The 16,975-nt window shown below is 39.6% G+C and overlaps 1 protein-coding gene across 1 annotated transcript; it reads left to right on the top strand.

Annotated features, from left to right (window-relative positions):
• The first annotated feature begins 15,395 nt into the window (after positions 1 to 15,395).
• Positions 15,396 to 16,710, top strand: LOC103632389 (zinc finger matrin-type protein 2-like). The gene is made up of 4 exons (XM_008654223.3): positions 15,396 to 15,442; positions 15,868 to 15,928; positions 16,008 to 16,090; positions 16,217 to 16,710. The coding sequence occupies exons 1-4, from the start codon at positions 15,413 to 15,415 to the stop codon at positions 16,307 to 16,309; spliced, it is 267 nt and encodes an 88-aa protein (XP_008652445.2). The 5' UTR covers positions 15,396 to 15,412; the 3' UTR covers positions 16,310 to 16,710.
• Positions 16,711 to 16,975: the final 265 nt, after the last annotated feature.

The raw sequence follows: 16,975 nt of genomic DNA, 5'->3' as shown, positions 1-16,975 counted from the left end.
GTAGCACGTGTTTCTCAAGTTAAGCTCCATGTTCCAATTAAAAATATAATGATCTTGGCATGAACATAAATAAAATAACATAATAATTGGAACATGGACATAATGTAATGTTAATCCCAAAACCATATAAAGCAATAGCAAAAACTACCCATCTGATTCAGGGGTAAACAAGGTAAAAGATAATTAGACTATGGTGACCTATTGGGTCCCATCAAAATTAAACCTATGCATTGAATAAATGACATTAAAGAACATTATTAGGTAAATGAAGGTGATCAAGGGCACAACTTGCCTGACACATGAGATTCCAGGTACCAGGATGTTCTTTAGATCCTCGTGACCGCACTGTGTCACACCCAGGCTTTAAGGGACAAAGCCGGGTGCATCTCATACATGTGCCAAAGAAGACAACATATATAATAACAGAGTGTATAGAGATAAATGTCACAATAATCAGAGTACTTATTACATAGCGGAAGACTTACAAAAATAAAAGATAAATATAACAGGATCTAAAATCCATCCTTGGCGCCAGAAAGTCAACTGGGAAACGCCACCTAGATCGAATCGAACTCCTCAATACATGACTCCTCTTGAACCACCTATTCTTCTCCTATGGGGGGTGTGAGACAGCAAGGGTGAGCTCACACATATTCATCGCTCAACAAGTTGTGGGGAATAATGTGGCATGAACTCGCCAAAGGTGGGAGTTCATGTGAGGTGTAAGGCTGATCAACAATAGGGGTTAAAGCTGAGCATTGCTTTTAAGTAGTTGGTCAAAATTTTATTAGCAGTTACTAAATGAAGTAAATACCAAACCTTAAATAAAGTAATAGAACAAAATTAATTAACAAATCCCATGCAAATGCAAATGACAAATTGAATTTAAGTTCCATAAATTAATCATCAGAGAGTCCTGAGCTGCTCATGACCGCGAGCACGACTAGTATACCAGTTTTACACTCTGCAGAGGTTGTACCCTATACCTACAAGTCGTGTATCCCATGTCGCCAGGGTTAGCTAGGCCCTTAGACACTACCAAGGTGAATGGCTAGGGATCCACTACGAGGCCTTTACAAAGTTCCACTAGCTTCCGAAAACCCGCTACAGTTTATGGGAAGAGCACTTGCAAGAATCCCCCGTCTGACCGCAATCGCAGCAAAATCAACCCAAGAACCACCTTGCATGCAATCCCCTACTGCCCTTGCCCCTTTCGGGTAAGGTAGTCTTCCACTAGCTTTCCTAGTTAGTTGGCCAAGGGCGTCCCATTAAACCCTTGTGGTGGCACGTGTTTCTCAAGTTAAGCTCCATGTTCCAATTAACATTAATGATCTTGACATGAACATAAATAGAATAACAAAATAATTGGAACATGGATATAATGAAAGATTATCCCAAAACCATGTAAAGCAATAGCAAAACTACCCAAGTGATTCAGGGGTAAACAAGGTAATCAGGATAAACAGACTAGGGTGACCTATAGGGTCCCATCAAAATTAAACCTATGCATTGAATAGTGATAATAAAGAATACTATTGGGAAAACAAAAGTGATCAAGGGCACAACTTGCCTGGCACTTGAGATTCCAGTTACCAGGGTGATTGTTCAGATCCTCGTGACCTCACTGCTAGTCGTAGCAATACAAACAAACATGGTATAGACAAAATTAACATCACACCAAACATAAGAACAAACTGAATAATAGTAATCTACGTGTTTCTATGAGATCGTGGGATTGAGAACTACTAAGATCGGAGTTACGGTTATTAAGTTATGATTTTCTGAAGTTCTTTTGTGTTTGGTACAAAAATAATTGTGTGATAATTTTTAATATGGTTTTCATGCTAGAACAGTGTTACTCAGTGATATGCAATATTACTACCAAATTATAGGAACTAGAATGGACTAAAAAGGAGCTAATATGAATTTTCTAGTGATTAAACACTGTTCTGGAATTATTTTTATATTAAAATTCATTTCCTATATTCCTTTATCCCATTTTCACCTGGCTCTAGACTACGCACCAGATGTCTAAAGAGTGTAGGGACCTAAGCGCAAAAACCCCGCAGACTCAGACTACCTTCAATGTGGATGGCAGGTTAATTTTGTTACTCTCTGGGGTTTCTTTTGTAAATGTCCCAATCCGAAGGGGTATGATCTAATATGGGCCGCACGATTGAACATGGACGCTCGAGATTAGATCGAGAACTTTATGAATCGGTATGCGACGTCGACCCCGGGATCCAAAATCTACGGTGTAGATCACATCCGACCCGAGACTGCCTTGGTCCATCATATCGGATCTTAACGGTTTAGATACCGCCTACCTAAGCGCTATACCAGGAGCAAATCTGCGCCGTTCACCGAGAATCTAACGGCGCCAGCGTTCCGCGACTCAAACACGGTGGCGCTATCCACGCCGCGGCGGAGCACTCGCCGGCGACACACGACGGAACGACCCGGGGTTTGTATACCAACACTACCGGGTGCAAAATGATCTAGGGCATGCAACGAACTAATTGAGCTGAGTCTTACCCAAGATTGCAGTGGCGAGGATGCAGCCTGCGGTGACACTTGGTAGGTTGGCGGAGGAGGAGGTCCGTCGAGCAATTCCGGCAACCCCGCCTTATGCTCCGACCTCAGTGGTCTACGGACGTGTCCCATGACTCCTGGCGACACGCCCTGCACCCGCCGCAGAGCCCAGCCTGCCGTGAAGGTTGAAATGAACGACGACGACAAGTCTCACCGAGGGTTGCACTCCTTACGGATTTCTCGCAGGGTGATGGCGAAGGCGTTGGTGCGCGCGACCGAGGCTTCCCGACACTATTTGTACGCACGGAGCCACGACTGAAAGGACCAGCTGATGCTTAGGGAGTCCGGAGAAGCAGTTGCGGTCGCGGCGGGTTCGGAAGAACGGAGACTAGCTTCATGCGGAACTCGCGCGCCGTGAGCACGATGACTAATGGGCCCCACGCGCCAGCGAGTGCGCCGCGAATGTGACCGACCCGAGGGCCCCGCTGGTAGTGGCCGTGAGGGCGGATGCGCGCGGTTGGGCCGGTCAAGCGCGGGGGAAGAAAAGGGTATTGGGCCGAGGCAGAGGATTGAGCCCAGTATCTATTTTCCATTTTCTTTTTTTTTCTTTTCTTTTCTGTTTTCTTTTCCCTTTTTATTTCAAATATGAAATTTGAATTCAATTTTTTTGTATCGAATTTGTACTCAAATTAATTATTAAATTTTAAACATGCCATCATAAATTTATTTTGTAATTTATAGTATTTCTTCTCTTAAAATCCAAATTCTAATTTGGGTTTTAATCCAAATCTCCAACTTTTTATTATATTTTTATTATTATTATTGTTGTTATTATTAAATGTACAAACAAAACTCCAACATGATGCATGGCTTTTCTTTCTTTTTTTGTTTTAGTAAAGAATTATTCTCTTTTAATTAGGTTTAGTCACATGTCTCAAGAAGTAGATGGCAAATCACATAAAGAGATCAACTCTTTTATAAGTCTTATAATATGGGTATCACACACTGCTAGTCGTAGCAATACAATCAGACATGGTATAGACAAAATTAACATCACACCAAACATAAGAACATACTGCATGATAATGATCTACGCGTTGCTACGAGATCGTGAGAACGAGAACCACTAAGATCAGAGTTACGATTAAGGAGTTATGATTTTATAGAAGATCTGTGTGATTAAAATATTAAACTATATTATAAATTGGTTGGTATAAACCATATGAGATATTATTCTATAATAATTATCTCAACTTTAATCTAAGTCATTATTTGATTAAATATCATCCAGTCAAATTATAACCGTAAGATCAGAATACTATATTAATATTAAAGAAGTTAATCCAATAGACATAGATTAATCCAATTAACATAAGATAAACAAATTAATTATTTACAACATGTCTCATGATAAACTAAGGTTACCAAAGTGTAGGCAATATTATTATGAAGATAACGCAACTTGAACGTACCAAAACGGAATTAAAATGAATTAATTATGATTTTCTGAAGTTATTTGGTACCTAGAATAGAGTAATTCAAGTGTATAATTTTAATTCAAGTTTCATGGCTAAACAAAGATACTAGATGATAAAAAATATTAAAACAAAATTATTGCAACTGGAATGGATCACTTTGGAGCTAAAATGAATTAAATATGAATTACACAAGTTTCTGAATTTATTTGTGTATTAAAAATCAATTTCTATATTTAAATATCAGATTTCTCTGATCCTGGGTCACGCACATTATTACAGACAAACTCAGGGTTAAACTTGCAAAAATCTGGCAGACTCAGGTTACCTCCCTGGTGGATGGCGGGTTTAATAAGAAATTCTATAGGGTCTCTTGTGTAAAACTAGTGCGCCGAAGGGGTGTCGCGTGGGTAGAGTCGTCCGATCAGAAAACAAGGGCTCAGATTAAATCTTTCCCTCGCCTGAACCGGTATGCATCACTACCCAACCGATCCGAGATCGACGATGAATATTCAATGAAGGGCTTATCTAATCTACCACGTTGGACACAACATGGATGACCCAGATTGATCCTACCAAAGGGGGACGCTGCGTTCTAATCTACGTCGTTCATCACGATCCAATGGTTCGCGAGCTTCTTCTTCTTCCCCCACCGGACACCAGACCATGATGGCAGCGGCCATCAAACGATCTACCATAAACGCGTCTATAGAGAAGAATACGACAGTTATACAAAAGATCGGATGATCATCCGAACCCCGAAGCAGATGCCCAGGAGCACATCAAGCGCGACTATCTTCCTGGTGGCTCCAAGTTTTCTCTCCCATCTCCCCAGCCCGAGGCCCCCAGCTTCCGCTCTCTTGGTGTTTATGGGATAGGCATGGTGGCCAAGTTGTGCGCAAGGGGAATATTTATATCACGACATGGAAGGGCCTGCCTCTGCATGCCGTAGTACCACAACAATTTTTTTTGTTTTGCCCAAAATTCTCGGCTGCGCAACTAATTTCTGTTAGCGCGGTTATGGGAGAGCATTTTACTGGTATTGTAGCCCTACATAGCAGAGGATATGGTGAAGAACATCAGGCGTGGTGGTTACGATCCCATCGTGCCTGGATGAAGTTCTCGGCCATAGGAATAAAGAAAGACTAAAAAACAATACGATGGCAAGTGCATGTGGTTGGCTGTTACAAGAGATTGCTCAAATATATAGCAAGTTTTTTTCTATTTCTATTTTCCGTTGCACGTCCAATGTTTCAAATTTGATTCAAATTATATTTTTTTCTTTATTCACAAAATCGAATGCAACAACCAAAACTCCAATATGCTCTCTAAATTAAACATTTTATTTAGTATTTTATTTAAATAATCCCAATGCATGATTCTCGCAAAAATAGGTATCTTTTAGAAGAAGTGTATAACCTTTATCAAGATATCTTTTAATTAAGAGTACTTATAAATATATTGATCAACAAAGTAATAACTAAATTCATATAGGGATCCTTTAATTTAATCTTTGTTAGCCAACAAATTAAATTTAGGAGATGTCACTTGAACGGTAAGAAAATTCTTATTAAAGATATTCTGTTTCAAAAAACCTTGGAGAATTTTATGAATTTCTAAAATAGAATTTTGGGTACTAAAGGCGCGAAGAACTGAATTGGGGGAAAAAGGAAATTCGGGCGCTGTGGGGGCTAATCGGAGGCAAGGGCGGGTGCTCTGGCTTCGTGACAACCTAACGGAGCTCACTGGGGCATTGATTTATAGCGCCCATTAGCGGTGGCGTCCAATTTGAAGGAAGTAGGTGATACCGTGGCTTTCACCGTGGCAAGGCCACCGGCAATTGACAGGCTTGCTAAGGTGCTTCACTGCAACGTGTTAAACCTCCCAGGCACGTGGCGCATGAGCAGTAATCGGCCAATGCCCGTGAAGTTCATTCCGGCCAGCCGCAGACCAAGTGGGTACGGTGAGCTCAACAGTGACCGAGTTCGAGCCAATCCAGGCGCTAAGATCATTTACTCCCCTCAGTTATCCACTTTGCGCTGGGCACGAATCGCGGCGGCCAGCGCGAATCCGGGCGCGGGATCACCGGCGACGAAGGGCGATGAATCTAGGGATCTTTTTCAGCTACTATACAATGGGAACCTTATTCAGAGCGCCTGACCTAGCATAATTGAGGGCGATTTGCTCCAAAATTTGTGTGACAACTTGATCATCCATCTGTATCAAAGTTGTTGAGCTACAATCCATATTCAATTTTGTTATAGCATCTCCAGTAAAATTCTCATTGGATTCTGCTCAAATTTGATCCCAAAGTTCGGCCAATGTCACTCGTGGCCATATTTCAGTCCAAGAGCTGACTGATAGCCCGACTTTAAGTCCTTTTATCTTCAATTTTTGTACAATACCAATACTTAGTCACTTAATAAAACTTGTACTCCTTACCTAGATCTACAAGTTTGCTATGTTGACTTAGGGAAAAACTCTGGTAGATTTAGGGATATAGAGATCCAAAATTGACCCCATTGTACTGAAATTCAGACTTAACCTTATAAAGCTCATGGGGTACTTTTTGCATAGAAGTCCAAATTGCTCTACATTGCTTGAAAATCCTTCAATGTGAAAGTTATTTGGTTTGTGATGTTTTATCACTTTGATATTTGCACTTTAGTCCAAAAGTGCCTAGAATTTACATTTAACCCCACTAGGGTTCCAATTAGGGTTTTTAGAGTTCCTTTTCGGTTTTTTGTGCCACTAAAGTACATCAAATGTGCTACCTTATGAACATTTCTCAAGGCTTATGAGATTATTACTTATTTGGGCTTCACTTTCATCCAATAGCCCCAATTTAGGGTTAAGTACCCTAACCTAGGGTTAATCACACATCAAGTCACCTCATCACAATTTCATTGAAATGTTTACCTAGTGAATGCATTCTAGGTGTGACAAACAATATGAAATGTCAATGCACATGATGTCATGCTCAAGTTTTAGTGCCAGTAACACTAGGGGTGTTACATCCTTCCCCCCATAAAAGAATCTCGTCCCAAGATTTATGGTCCTAGGGTAAGTAATGGAAAAGGAAACACATCATATTTTTATTTCCTTACTTTTCATACAAAGCAGGGGATGGTATGGGATTTATTCCAACTTTACAAACCAATGTACATATCTTACAGATTACATGAAGCTAAGATCCTAGAAAAATTCTTTTCCAAGAAGTCTTGAGTCTCCTAGGTAGCTTCGTCTTCCATATGGTGGTTCCATTGTACTTTATAGAATTTAAGAGTCCTTTTTCGGGTAATCCTGTCCTTCTGATCCAAAACTATAATGGGATGTTCTGAATAAGTCAAATCTAGTTCTAAGGTAACATCCACCACATCGATGGTTCGATCAGGAACCTGAAGGCACTTCTTCAATTGAGATACATGGAACACGTTGTGTACTGCAGATAATGTTTCTAGCAGTTGAAGTCGGTATGCCACTAGTCCACATTGTTCAAGAATGGGAAATAGGCTAATGTATCGGGGTGCTAGCTTCCCTTTTACGTCGAAACGGTTCACAACCTTCATTGGTGATACTTTTAGGTACACATAATCTTTAACTTGAAAGAACAAGTGCCGGCGTCATTTGTCTGTATAACTTTTCTGTCGAGCTTGGGCTTCCTTCAAGTGGTGTCTTATTTGTTGAACCTTGGCTTCTGTTTCCTTGACTAAGTCAGGCCTGAAATACCACTGTTCTCCAGGTTCTAACCAATTTAAGGGTGTCCGACACCGTCGTCCATACAGTGCTTCAAATGGTGCCATCTTGATGCTCTCTTGATAACTGTTATTATAAGAAAACTCTGCCAGTGGCAAACAGTCATCCCATTTCTACGGAAACTCCATGACACATGCCCGTAACATGTCTTCAAGTATTTGATTTACTCTTTCAAGTATTTGGAGCAGTTTAGTACCTAAGAATTTATGCAATTCACTCAAAATTTGGATACAAATTGTGGTCCATGATCCGATACTACTATTGTTTCTGGAATTCCATGCAGACTGAGAATACAGACAATAGAATGTTCCGCATATGTGACCACTGGATATTTTTTATTGACGGGTAGGAAGTGAGCAATCTTCATAAGCCGATCAATTATGACCCATATGGAGTCAAAACCTTTGGCTGTTTTAGGCAATCCCATAATGAAATGCATACTAGTGTCCTCCCATTTCCAAGCTGGGATGGGTAAAGATTGCAGTGGCCCAGCGGTCTTCATGTGTACTGCCTTGACACGTCTACAGGTGTCACATCTTACCACATAACGTGCAATCTCAATCTTCATTTTCGTCCACCAATAGTGTTGCTTTAAGTCTTGATACATCTTAGTGCTTCTAGGATGAATGGAATATCGACTAAGATGAGCTTCATCCAAGATCTGTTGGTGGACCTTAGCATCTTTAGGCACAACTATGCGATTATTGAACCATAGTATTCCTTGGTCATCTTTTCTGAAGCAATTAGCTTTGCCGGCATCTATTTTCTCACCCTTGTCGGTTCTTTGGGCATCAATAAATTTATGTAGAAGAACTGACTTAAGCTTTAATTATGTCAAAGTTCTGTGTTGTATCATACCCAGGTTCAACTTTTCCATTTCTTGGCATAGGGTGGTGTCAGAGGTCCTTACTATAAGACAATGACAGGAAGCTTTGCAACTCACTGCATCTGCCAACACATTGGCTTTTCCTGGGTGATAATGGATTTCCAAATCATAATCTTTAATGAGCTCAAGCCATCTTCTCTGCCTCATGTGCAGTTCTGACTGTGTAAAAATATATTTCAGACTTTTATGATCTGTATAAAAATGGCAAGTATTTCCTAGTAGATAATGATGCCATATCTTAAGGGCATGAACAACTGCAGCTAATTCCAAATCATGAGTTGGATAGTGCTCCACATGCCGGCGTAGTTGTCTTGAAGCATAAGCTATGACTCGACCCTCTTGCATTAGGACACATCCAAGTCCACTACCTGATGTGTCACAATACACATCAAAATGCTTTTCTATATCCGGTTGAGCCAATACCGGAGCGGTGGTCAATAACACCTTCAGCTGCTCGAAGGCTTCATTACATTTGGAGGACCAGTCAAATTTGGTATAATTCTTCAATAAACCTATAATAGGTTTAACAATCTTGGAGAAATCCGGAATAAACCTGCGGTAATATCCGGCTAGTCCAAGGAAGCTTCGAACTTGATGCACTTTTGTTGGTGGTTTCCATTCAAGAATATCTTTAACCTTACTAGGAGCGACCACAATTCTTTTGCAGACAATACATGTCCAAGAACTAGATTTCTTCCAACCAAAACACGCATTTACTAAACTTAGCATATAACTGATGCTCTCTTAAGCGTGTTAGCACAATCGATAAGTGCTTAACATGCTCCTCTTCATTCTTGGAATAGATAAGAATGTCATCAATGAAGACGATCACAAATGTATCTAACTCGGGCATAAACACCGAGTTCATTAAATACATGAAATGGGCTGGAGCATTTGTCAATCCGAAGGACATGACCAAATATTCAAATAATCCATACCGCATAGTTACTCTGATCTTACAAGGTGAGAAACTACCAGAAAGTGATAAGGTAAAAATGAAAGAATCTTTCTAGATAAGGGTTTAAAAATTCTTTTGAAGTACTAAGTAATATCCGAGGAGATGGGTTTCGCTCCGATACCAGCTTTGATGAAACCTCTCAAGGGATTTGGCCCACCCACAGTTTTCCTTGTCCTACGGACCTTGGACAACCCTGTAGATGCACTTAATCACTTGACAAGTTCGGTAACTGTATCATCCTCAATTCACCCAAGAGCGCTTCACCCGTCACACAGATATTACATCACATCGGAGAAAGAATGAGCGGAAGCAAATTACAATAACTTAATTTACATTCATTCAATATAGAGAGAGTATTATTATTACAATACCAGGGTACTTAGGAGTGCATAAAGTATTATTATTACAGACCCGGGAGGCAAAACACCCTCCCGCACAAAAGTATATTGTTTTTAAAGTGGGAGGCCAACATCCTCCTGTGACTTCACTGCTGAGGCTCTTCCTTGGGTACCACCTTTGAGCAAAAACAGCAAAAGTCTGCTGTTTCCTCACCTACAACAACATGGGTTCGAAAACCCTGAGTACGGAGTGTACTTTCGCAAGTCTTACCAGAGTAAGGATATGCTGGCTTGAGGGAGTCAAGGTAAGGCTATTCAAGAATCAAAGACTCTGTTTGCAGAAATGCTTACTAACAGTGGATCCTTAAAAATCAAGTTTTATTATCAAGTTAAGTCATTACCTGTAGCTAGAGTTCTTTCTACCCTAGTTCAAGCACTTGGCCTATACTAGCCGTCTTTTATCACCCCTTTCAGTTCACTGGAATGCTACGTGTAGGGCAGTGACCAAGTCTTCATACCCAAGAAGTAACGACGATCCGAATCGATTAATACCCAGCTGGGCATCTCCAATCACATGAGATATGTAGCACTTAACCCTTGCATATGTCAACTCGCCACCAGGTTTCTTAAGACCAGACCGAGTTCACGCCAACCGAGAGAACAGATACACCACCGTCCAGCCTCTTTCAACAGAGGGTACACGCTACTCTCGCCATCTCTCCACTCCCATTGCGTGTTGGCCTTTCTGGTATTAGTCTGCCCGAGGCAAAGCTTACCCATGAGGAGGCATGTGACCAGTTAAAAGGTCCTCAATCATCAAGCCTACATCGACACGGTCCTTAATCGACTCAGACGGAGAAACTACACCGAGACTCTCTTCTCATGCAAGTCACTCGCCCGGTCTCATCTTTATCATTTAAAACCCAAATTTTGGTACCTGTCAGAGGTACATCTTTTCCGACGTTGAACCCATCACGGCCATGATGAATCCACCATCAAGTTTTATTTTTGAAAACATCCCATTCCATCTAAAGCATCATCTTTTGTTAAAAACAAAACATTTTTGTTTTTCTAAAGCAAGACTAAGCATCAGAAAACCTTTTAATAAAATAGGTAATCAAGGAATGGTGAACAGTTCCAAGGAAGGAAATGCACCAATTGGTTTAGCACCCAACCCCTATCACCTAATGCATCATTCAAGTGATAAATAGTTTAAAATCACAAGGAAAGGGTAAATGCATCGGGGCTTGCCTTGTGTTGTACGGGATTCGGGATCTGTTCCACAGATGTCAAAATAAAAACAGTTCCCGGAAGGTGGATTTTCAGCTGGTTGTGGAGCCTCTTCTTCTTCAATACTTACTTCTTCTTCGTTTTCTATACATAGCCATATATAAACATGAATGCTCATGTGATGCTATGAATATGCAATTATAATAGAGATACATCAAGTTGTATCTTGAATACAACTTTCCTTCATGGTACACCAGGGATACTAGGGCTTTCTTAGTCATTATTCTACTGGGATAAGGCAATTATTACCTAGGGTTTTGGGCTTTGGGATCAAACAATGTCCAAAACATGTCAAACTTCACCCATGGGTTCTAATTATCAAATTAAGTTTACCCAAAAAGTTTTATGATTTTTGGAGTTATTTAGTAATTTCTAAAATTCCAAAAGTCTAGGTTTAATCCTTTTTAAATAATAAATAATTCATGGTTGGGGCTAAAAATCTTGGAACTATTTTTATTAAATACTAGAGAAATTTAGGAGTCTAGTAAAATTGGTTTCATATTTTTATCATTTTTTTAGAATTGTCTACTTCGGTTTTACACCTAATTCTACCCACAACGACCTTAAACCCATCACGGCCCGACTTCGGTTTTACGCCTAATTCTACCCACAATGACATTAAACCCTCAATCAATTGCAAAGTTCTAGCTCAAATTCTTCCTGTCCACGGTGATGGCACCAACCGAGGATAACCCGAGGTGTTCCCAGTGATCTAACACTACTACAAATCGTGTTATATGAGACGGTTAATTTTTAGTTATTAAGACGCTTATGATGTGTCCAAATTTGATGGAGTCGCAAAAGATGTTCCGTTTTTAAGATGGTTATAAACCGTCTTAAAAGATATTAAATAAGACATTTTTTTATTTATAACCGTCTAAAAAAGGAATTTGTTACGTCATTTTGTCCAATAAACCGTCTTACATTAGGTTTTGTTTAAGACACTTCTTCGAAAGAACTGTCAAAAATACGAACATTATAAGTCACAAAGTATTTATCAAACTGACTAGAATAGCCTATAATAATATACACTCACAACAGAAAAACCATCTTATTTAGGAGACTGATATTGGACGTTTTAAAAACCGTCTTATTTAGGAGACTGGTATTAGACGTTTTGAGAAATGTCTTATTAAGATTTGAAACGACTTACTTGGCAGTATATTCTTCAATTACCACATTATAATAATTTAAAAGAGAAAAATACATACACATATATTTAATAACACTATAATTAATATAATATAGATAAATAACATTTAATATCTCATAAATAAGCATTGTCAAATAACTCATACATAAGTGTACTCTAAATTTAAACTTGCTCATCAACTGTTTGTGCTAACATTGAGCCTAACTAAGTATATAACTTGGTGAAGTCCATGAAAGGGCAAATACAACTTGATGAAGTCCATGATCTTGCTGGTCTCCAGATCGATCTTGATGGTGTCGTTGGCCTTGATGAGAGGGTCGGGGTAGCGGATGGTGCGGTCGTCGTAGGTGTTCAGGTAGGGGATGCCTTTCTGGCCAAACTGAGCAGAACTCACCTTGCAGAGCTTGAACTGCACACAAACAAATAGAAAAGCAGTGAGCATTTCACAGGCGTACTATGTAAGGGGATGGGAATTTCGAGTGATGTAAATGGATAGATAGACAGAGCAACATCTATTAATAGTCCTAACGATTGTAGCACATGACATTTAATAGAGATCTGTCCAAACAGATAAAAAAAGATAAACATAAATTCAAGTAAAATATAATATAACTATTTTCAAGGCCAAGTACAAGGCAATATAGGCAGTAAGTGTTATTTGTGGGGAAAAGAGGAAAAAGGAAATTAGTCAACTAGATCCTGTTTACAGTAAACCTATGAAATGTTGTGTACACACCCTGTTAATGGACTGAATCAATCCAAATATTGCCGGGAAAAAGAGTTCATTACAAATATGCATATCTGATAACCTCTTGTAAGCTAAAATAATGAACCTGAGATACCAAAAAATACGGTAGCTTAGTAAAGAGTGAGAAAACAAGAAAATTGTGATGCAAAGATGAATACATCAATCATAACAAGATAGTACCAAATCTGAAAGATGGAAAAAGAAGGCACTAAGTTAGTGATGCAATGGTAGTTAATCATTTTTACCCACAAACAATCTTGGGTGAGAAAGCAACTCACCTCCTCAAGCAAAGGAGCTCGCTGGCTCTCCGGTTTGTGGTCATATCGCCGTAAAAGCTGAAGGCACGTTCCGGAGATAAGCTTAGTTGACATGTAATGCTCCCATGGAATATCTCGCTTCAGAACCTTGACATACAAAATCACAATACATAAATTAATTAAAAGGAATCAGACTTTTCCTTCCTGCTAATGTAATGCAACAAAAACTCCGCAATCCACTGATGCGTGCGAAATTAATGAGAAAACTGACACCAACCCTACAAAGTGGCTTTTGGAAGAGAAATTTGAGCTACCTAGCTAGGCTCATTCACCAATACTGGCTGGAATCTGCGAGCCAAAGCCTTATCCTTCTCAAAATGCACTGTGAGCAAAGACAAAAATAACCACAGGGAAAGAAAACAAATCTCAGGCAACTGGGTGGCTCATGAAACACTTAATATTCTATCACAGATTGGAAAACCTGTTTTACCTCAAGCAGAAGTGGCTTTCATAAAACCAAATCTCATTCAAGTGACAAAGCATACATTACAGTGTAACAAGAGCAGGGCAGGGTAAGTATCTCATGTATACAGGTAAAATGCGGCAGATACAAATGACTCATACATCACCTTACTGCTTGGTGTCTGCTGGCCTGCTGTAAATAGAACATGCTCTGCCTAGCTGAAAATAGAACAGACATGGTACAGTTTAAAGCCATAATGACTAGCAGGAATTTTAATAGCATATCTGGATGGCTTCATTGTGTCCAACAGAACCATGTAAAGTAACTGGGACCATATCCTGCAATGAATGGAGATGTAATTGGGACCATAACATTAGGAGATGGCAAAAGAAGTGGTTTCAGGAGAAAATAACCTGAAAGAGCATCTTGACTGTCAAGGTCGTGTCACTGCACATCAAACAAAATTTGCTAAATGGACTGTATTATATAAAAAAAATGAAGTGAGTATAGGTTAATTCAACAAAAGATACTGCAGTGCTGATTAAAGAAGCCTATTAGTCACCCTTCACTCATCGCTTGCACTGTTTACATAATGTAGTTTAAAACAGAAGATAGGAGATGAATAAGGTGTTGTGCTGATGATAGCCCGTGAGCCACAAAGAGAAAGACACCTGAGCACTTGAATGGTCAACTGCTGCTATGTGACTACTGGTCATGAAAGTTCTCAATAAGCTATAGGACTCAGTTTGTGTACTTCTAGACTATGCTCTTGAGCAAAGCAATTGCCATCACTTAAAGAAGAGTAACACAAAAATTTTAAAAGAAAAACTATTACTCATAGAAAAAAAGGAGCATACCTCTTCCCTGTTTCCCCAGCCATCATAGGCTACATAGTATCCATTTTGTGCTATAGCTCCAACTGTTGCTTTATACCTAGCATTTTAGCCAATCAAACATGTTGTAATGAAAAGAAGTGAAAAATATTAAAGCTAAGATTATCTAGACACAAACAATGATAGGTATATCAAAGAGAAGCTCACACATTCTCCATCTTCACTCCACCCAGCTTGAACTCTAGTACCAACGACAAACCTATGGGAATGTGAAAGATCATCCACTCCCTGCCACAAGACTGTCAGAGTAGAGTAGGAAAGCAAGCCATTATGTCTTAATATAAGCAATGTAAATTGTAATTAGTCAGGACAATCCCTTTTATCAATGGAACAATTGCCATGTATTTATCGCTTATTCAGAATTCCAGCTAAGAAAAGAACCCATCTAACGAGTAACAAAGAATAAAGCTACCTCAGACTGGACTCTAGCTGAATAACCTAGTGGTGATAGACCTACAACATTCTGGACACTCTCGGTTTGCTTTGCAATTGTCAAAATATCTTGGGCTAACGCTATGACTTGCAATAATCAAAAAAATGATGATAAGCATTATAAACACAAGTAACCTCCTAGTTTAGTGCATTAAATTTTGCTATCATCGTCTTCATGTTAATGTGTCATAGTTTTAACATTTGTCAGATCAGAGAGCACTGGGCGTGTCTATGCGTGTTGAAAGGGCATCACTTGAACAGGTATTACATTTGAGCCTCACATTGGATCTGCAGTTGAAAGTCAGCAATTATATTCTCGTTATATTTACTTATTTAGTAACAGACCCAACTTGTCATACATTGGCTCCTTTGGCACAACTTCTACTTGTGCAGAATCCAGCTTATAGGAATAACTGGTGAGAAGCAGAAGTTCAACTCCAGCCCTCATAAGCCGCTTTAGAATCTAGCTGTTTGGTGGCACTTTGCCTTTTCTTTTTCCTGTTAGATGATGAAGTAGAAACTATGGCAAAGAGGCACATCATCTCGTGACATTATGCTTAATTTCTTATTAAGTTTGCTAGTGAGAAGCCGCTTGGATAGTTAGGTTTGCCATCCTATTTTCAGCCAGCGGTCTTCCTTTCACCATGTGCTATTTGTTTTCACTCAGAATTTTCTGGTGGCTGCAGGTCCAGAAAAGGTTTGAGGCACTTAAGAAAAGGAAGGATCTAAGTGCCTTTACTGAAGAAGGTGAGAAAAACAAAATTCTTCATAGGGAGCATAATAAATTACTGGAAAATCATCCCCTCGTTTTTTTAAATGTTTACAGATTTGGATGAGAGAATAATGAAACAACAGCAAGAGGAGGAGGAACGGAAGCGGCAGCGCAAAGAAAAGAAGAAAGAGAAGAAAGTAAGCGCAGTCTTGCAACACAAATCCCCACCTGTATTTATTTTTCAACTGAAAATTATAACTAACAGTCTTGTGGGTTTTGAGAATCAGTAGAAGGCATACTCACTTGATATCAAATGGTTTCAGAGAGAACAGGCAACCCAACATGAACCTGAGGACGTTGATCCTGACATCGCTGCCATGATTGGTTTTGGTGGGTTTGGTTCCTCGAAGAAGTGACAGCTCTGTGTTGGCCGCATCCCTTTGGTGACCTTCTGCCCTGAAGATATTGCTCAACCCCATAAACACCTGTGCTATGAAAAATCGTTTTTGCCAGAATCCTGATAAGATTTGAACGAAGTGCACTGGATGCAAGGGTACTAAGTTTTGACACTGGGATATTGAACTGTGTGTATGGGAGTTGATTATCAAAAGGAATATCTAAGGGTGTTTTGGATAAACCTGTTTATTTGCTACTTCTGGTATTCCTGCTTAGAAACAGCTGATGGTCGTGATTGTTTGTTGTGGGAATGCAGATGTGCGAAGTGGAACAAACCAAAAGAATTGCCGTCTCATTTTCTAGAGGAATAAACTTGTGTATTGCAGTTAACAGCTCCCTTGATTCTGAATCTTAATTTCCAGGAATAATATGCATGATAAACAAAAATTGTTTGTTTATGCTCAACGCTGCACTAATGGGTAGGCAACATATGCATGATAAACGTGCGTCTAGGCTAGGAAGCACTCCTCGCTCTATCCTTTGTTCACCTATCATCTCAGGCACCCCGCGATATTCTAATGTCATTTTGTGAGTGAATTCACTTTTTTATTCAAATGGCAGAAATCGAGTGGTAACCAAATTTGCTATCAGCTAATAGCCAGTGTTACTTTGAGTCCAGGAAGTTT

The sequence above is a fragment of the Zea mays genome, chromosome 7 (genome assembly GCF_902167145.1).
Source record: "Zea mays cultivar B73 chromosome 7, Zm-B73-REFERENCE-NAM-5.0, whole genome shotgun sequence".
NCBI classification, from domain to species: Eukaryota; Viridiplantae; Streptophyta; class Magnoliopsida; order Poales; family Poaceae; genus Zea; species Zea mays.
Note: the sequence above shows the minus strand (reverse complement) of the source record. Positions and strands in the feature narration are given on the sequence as shown.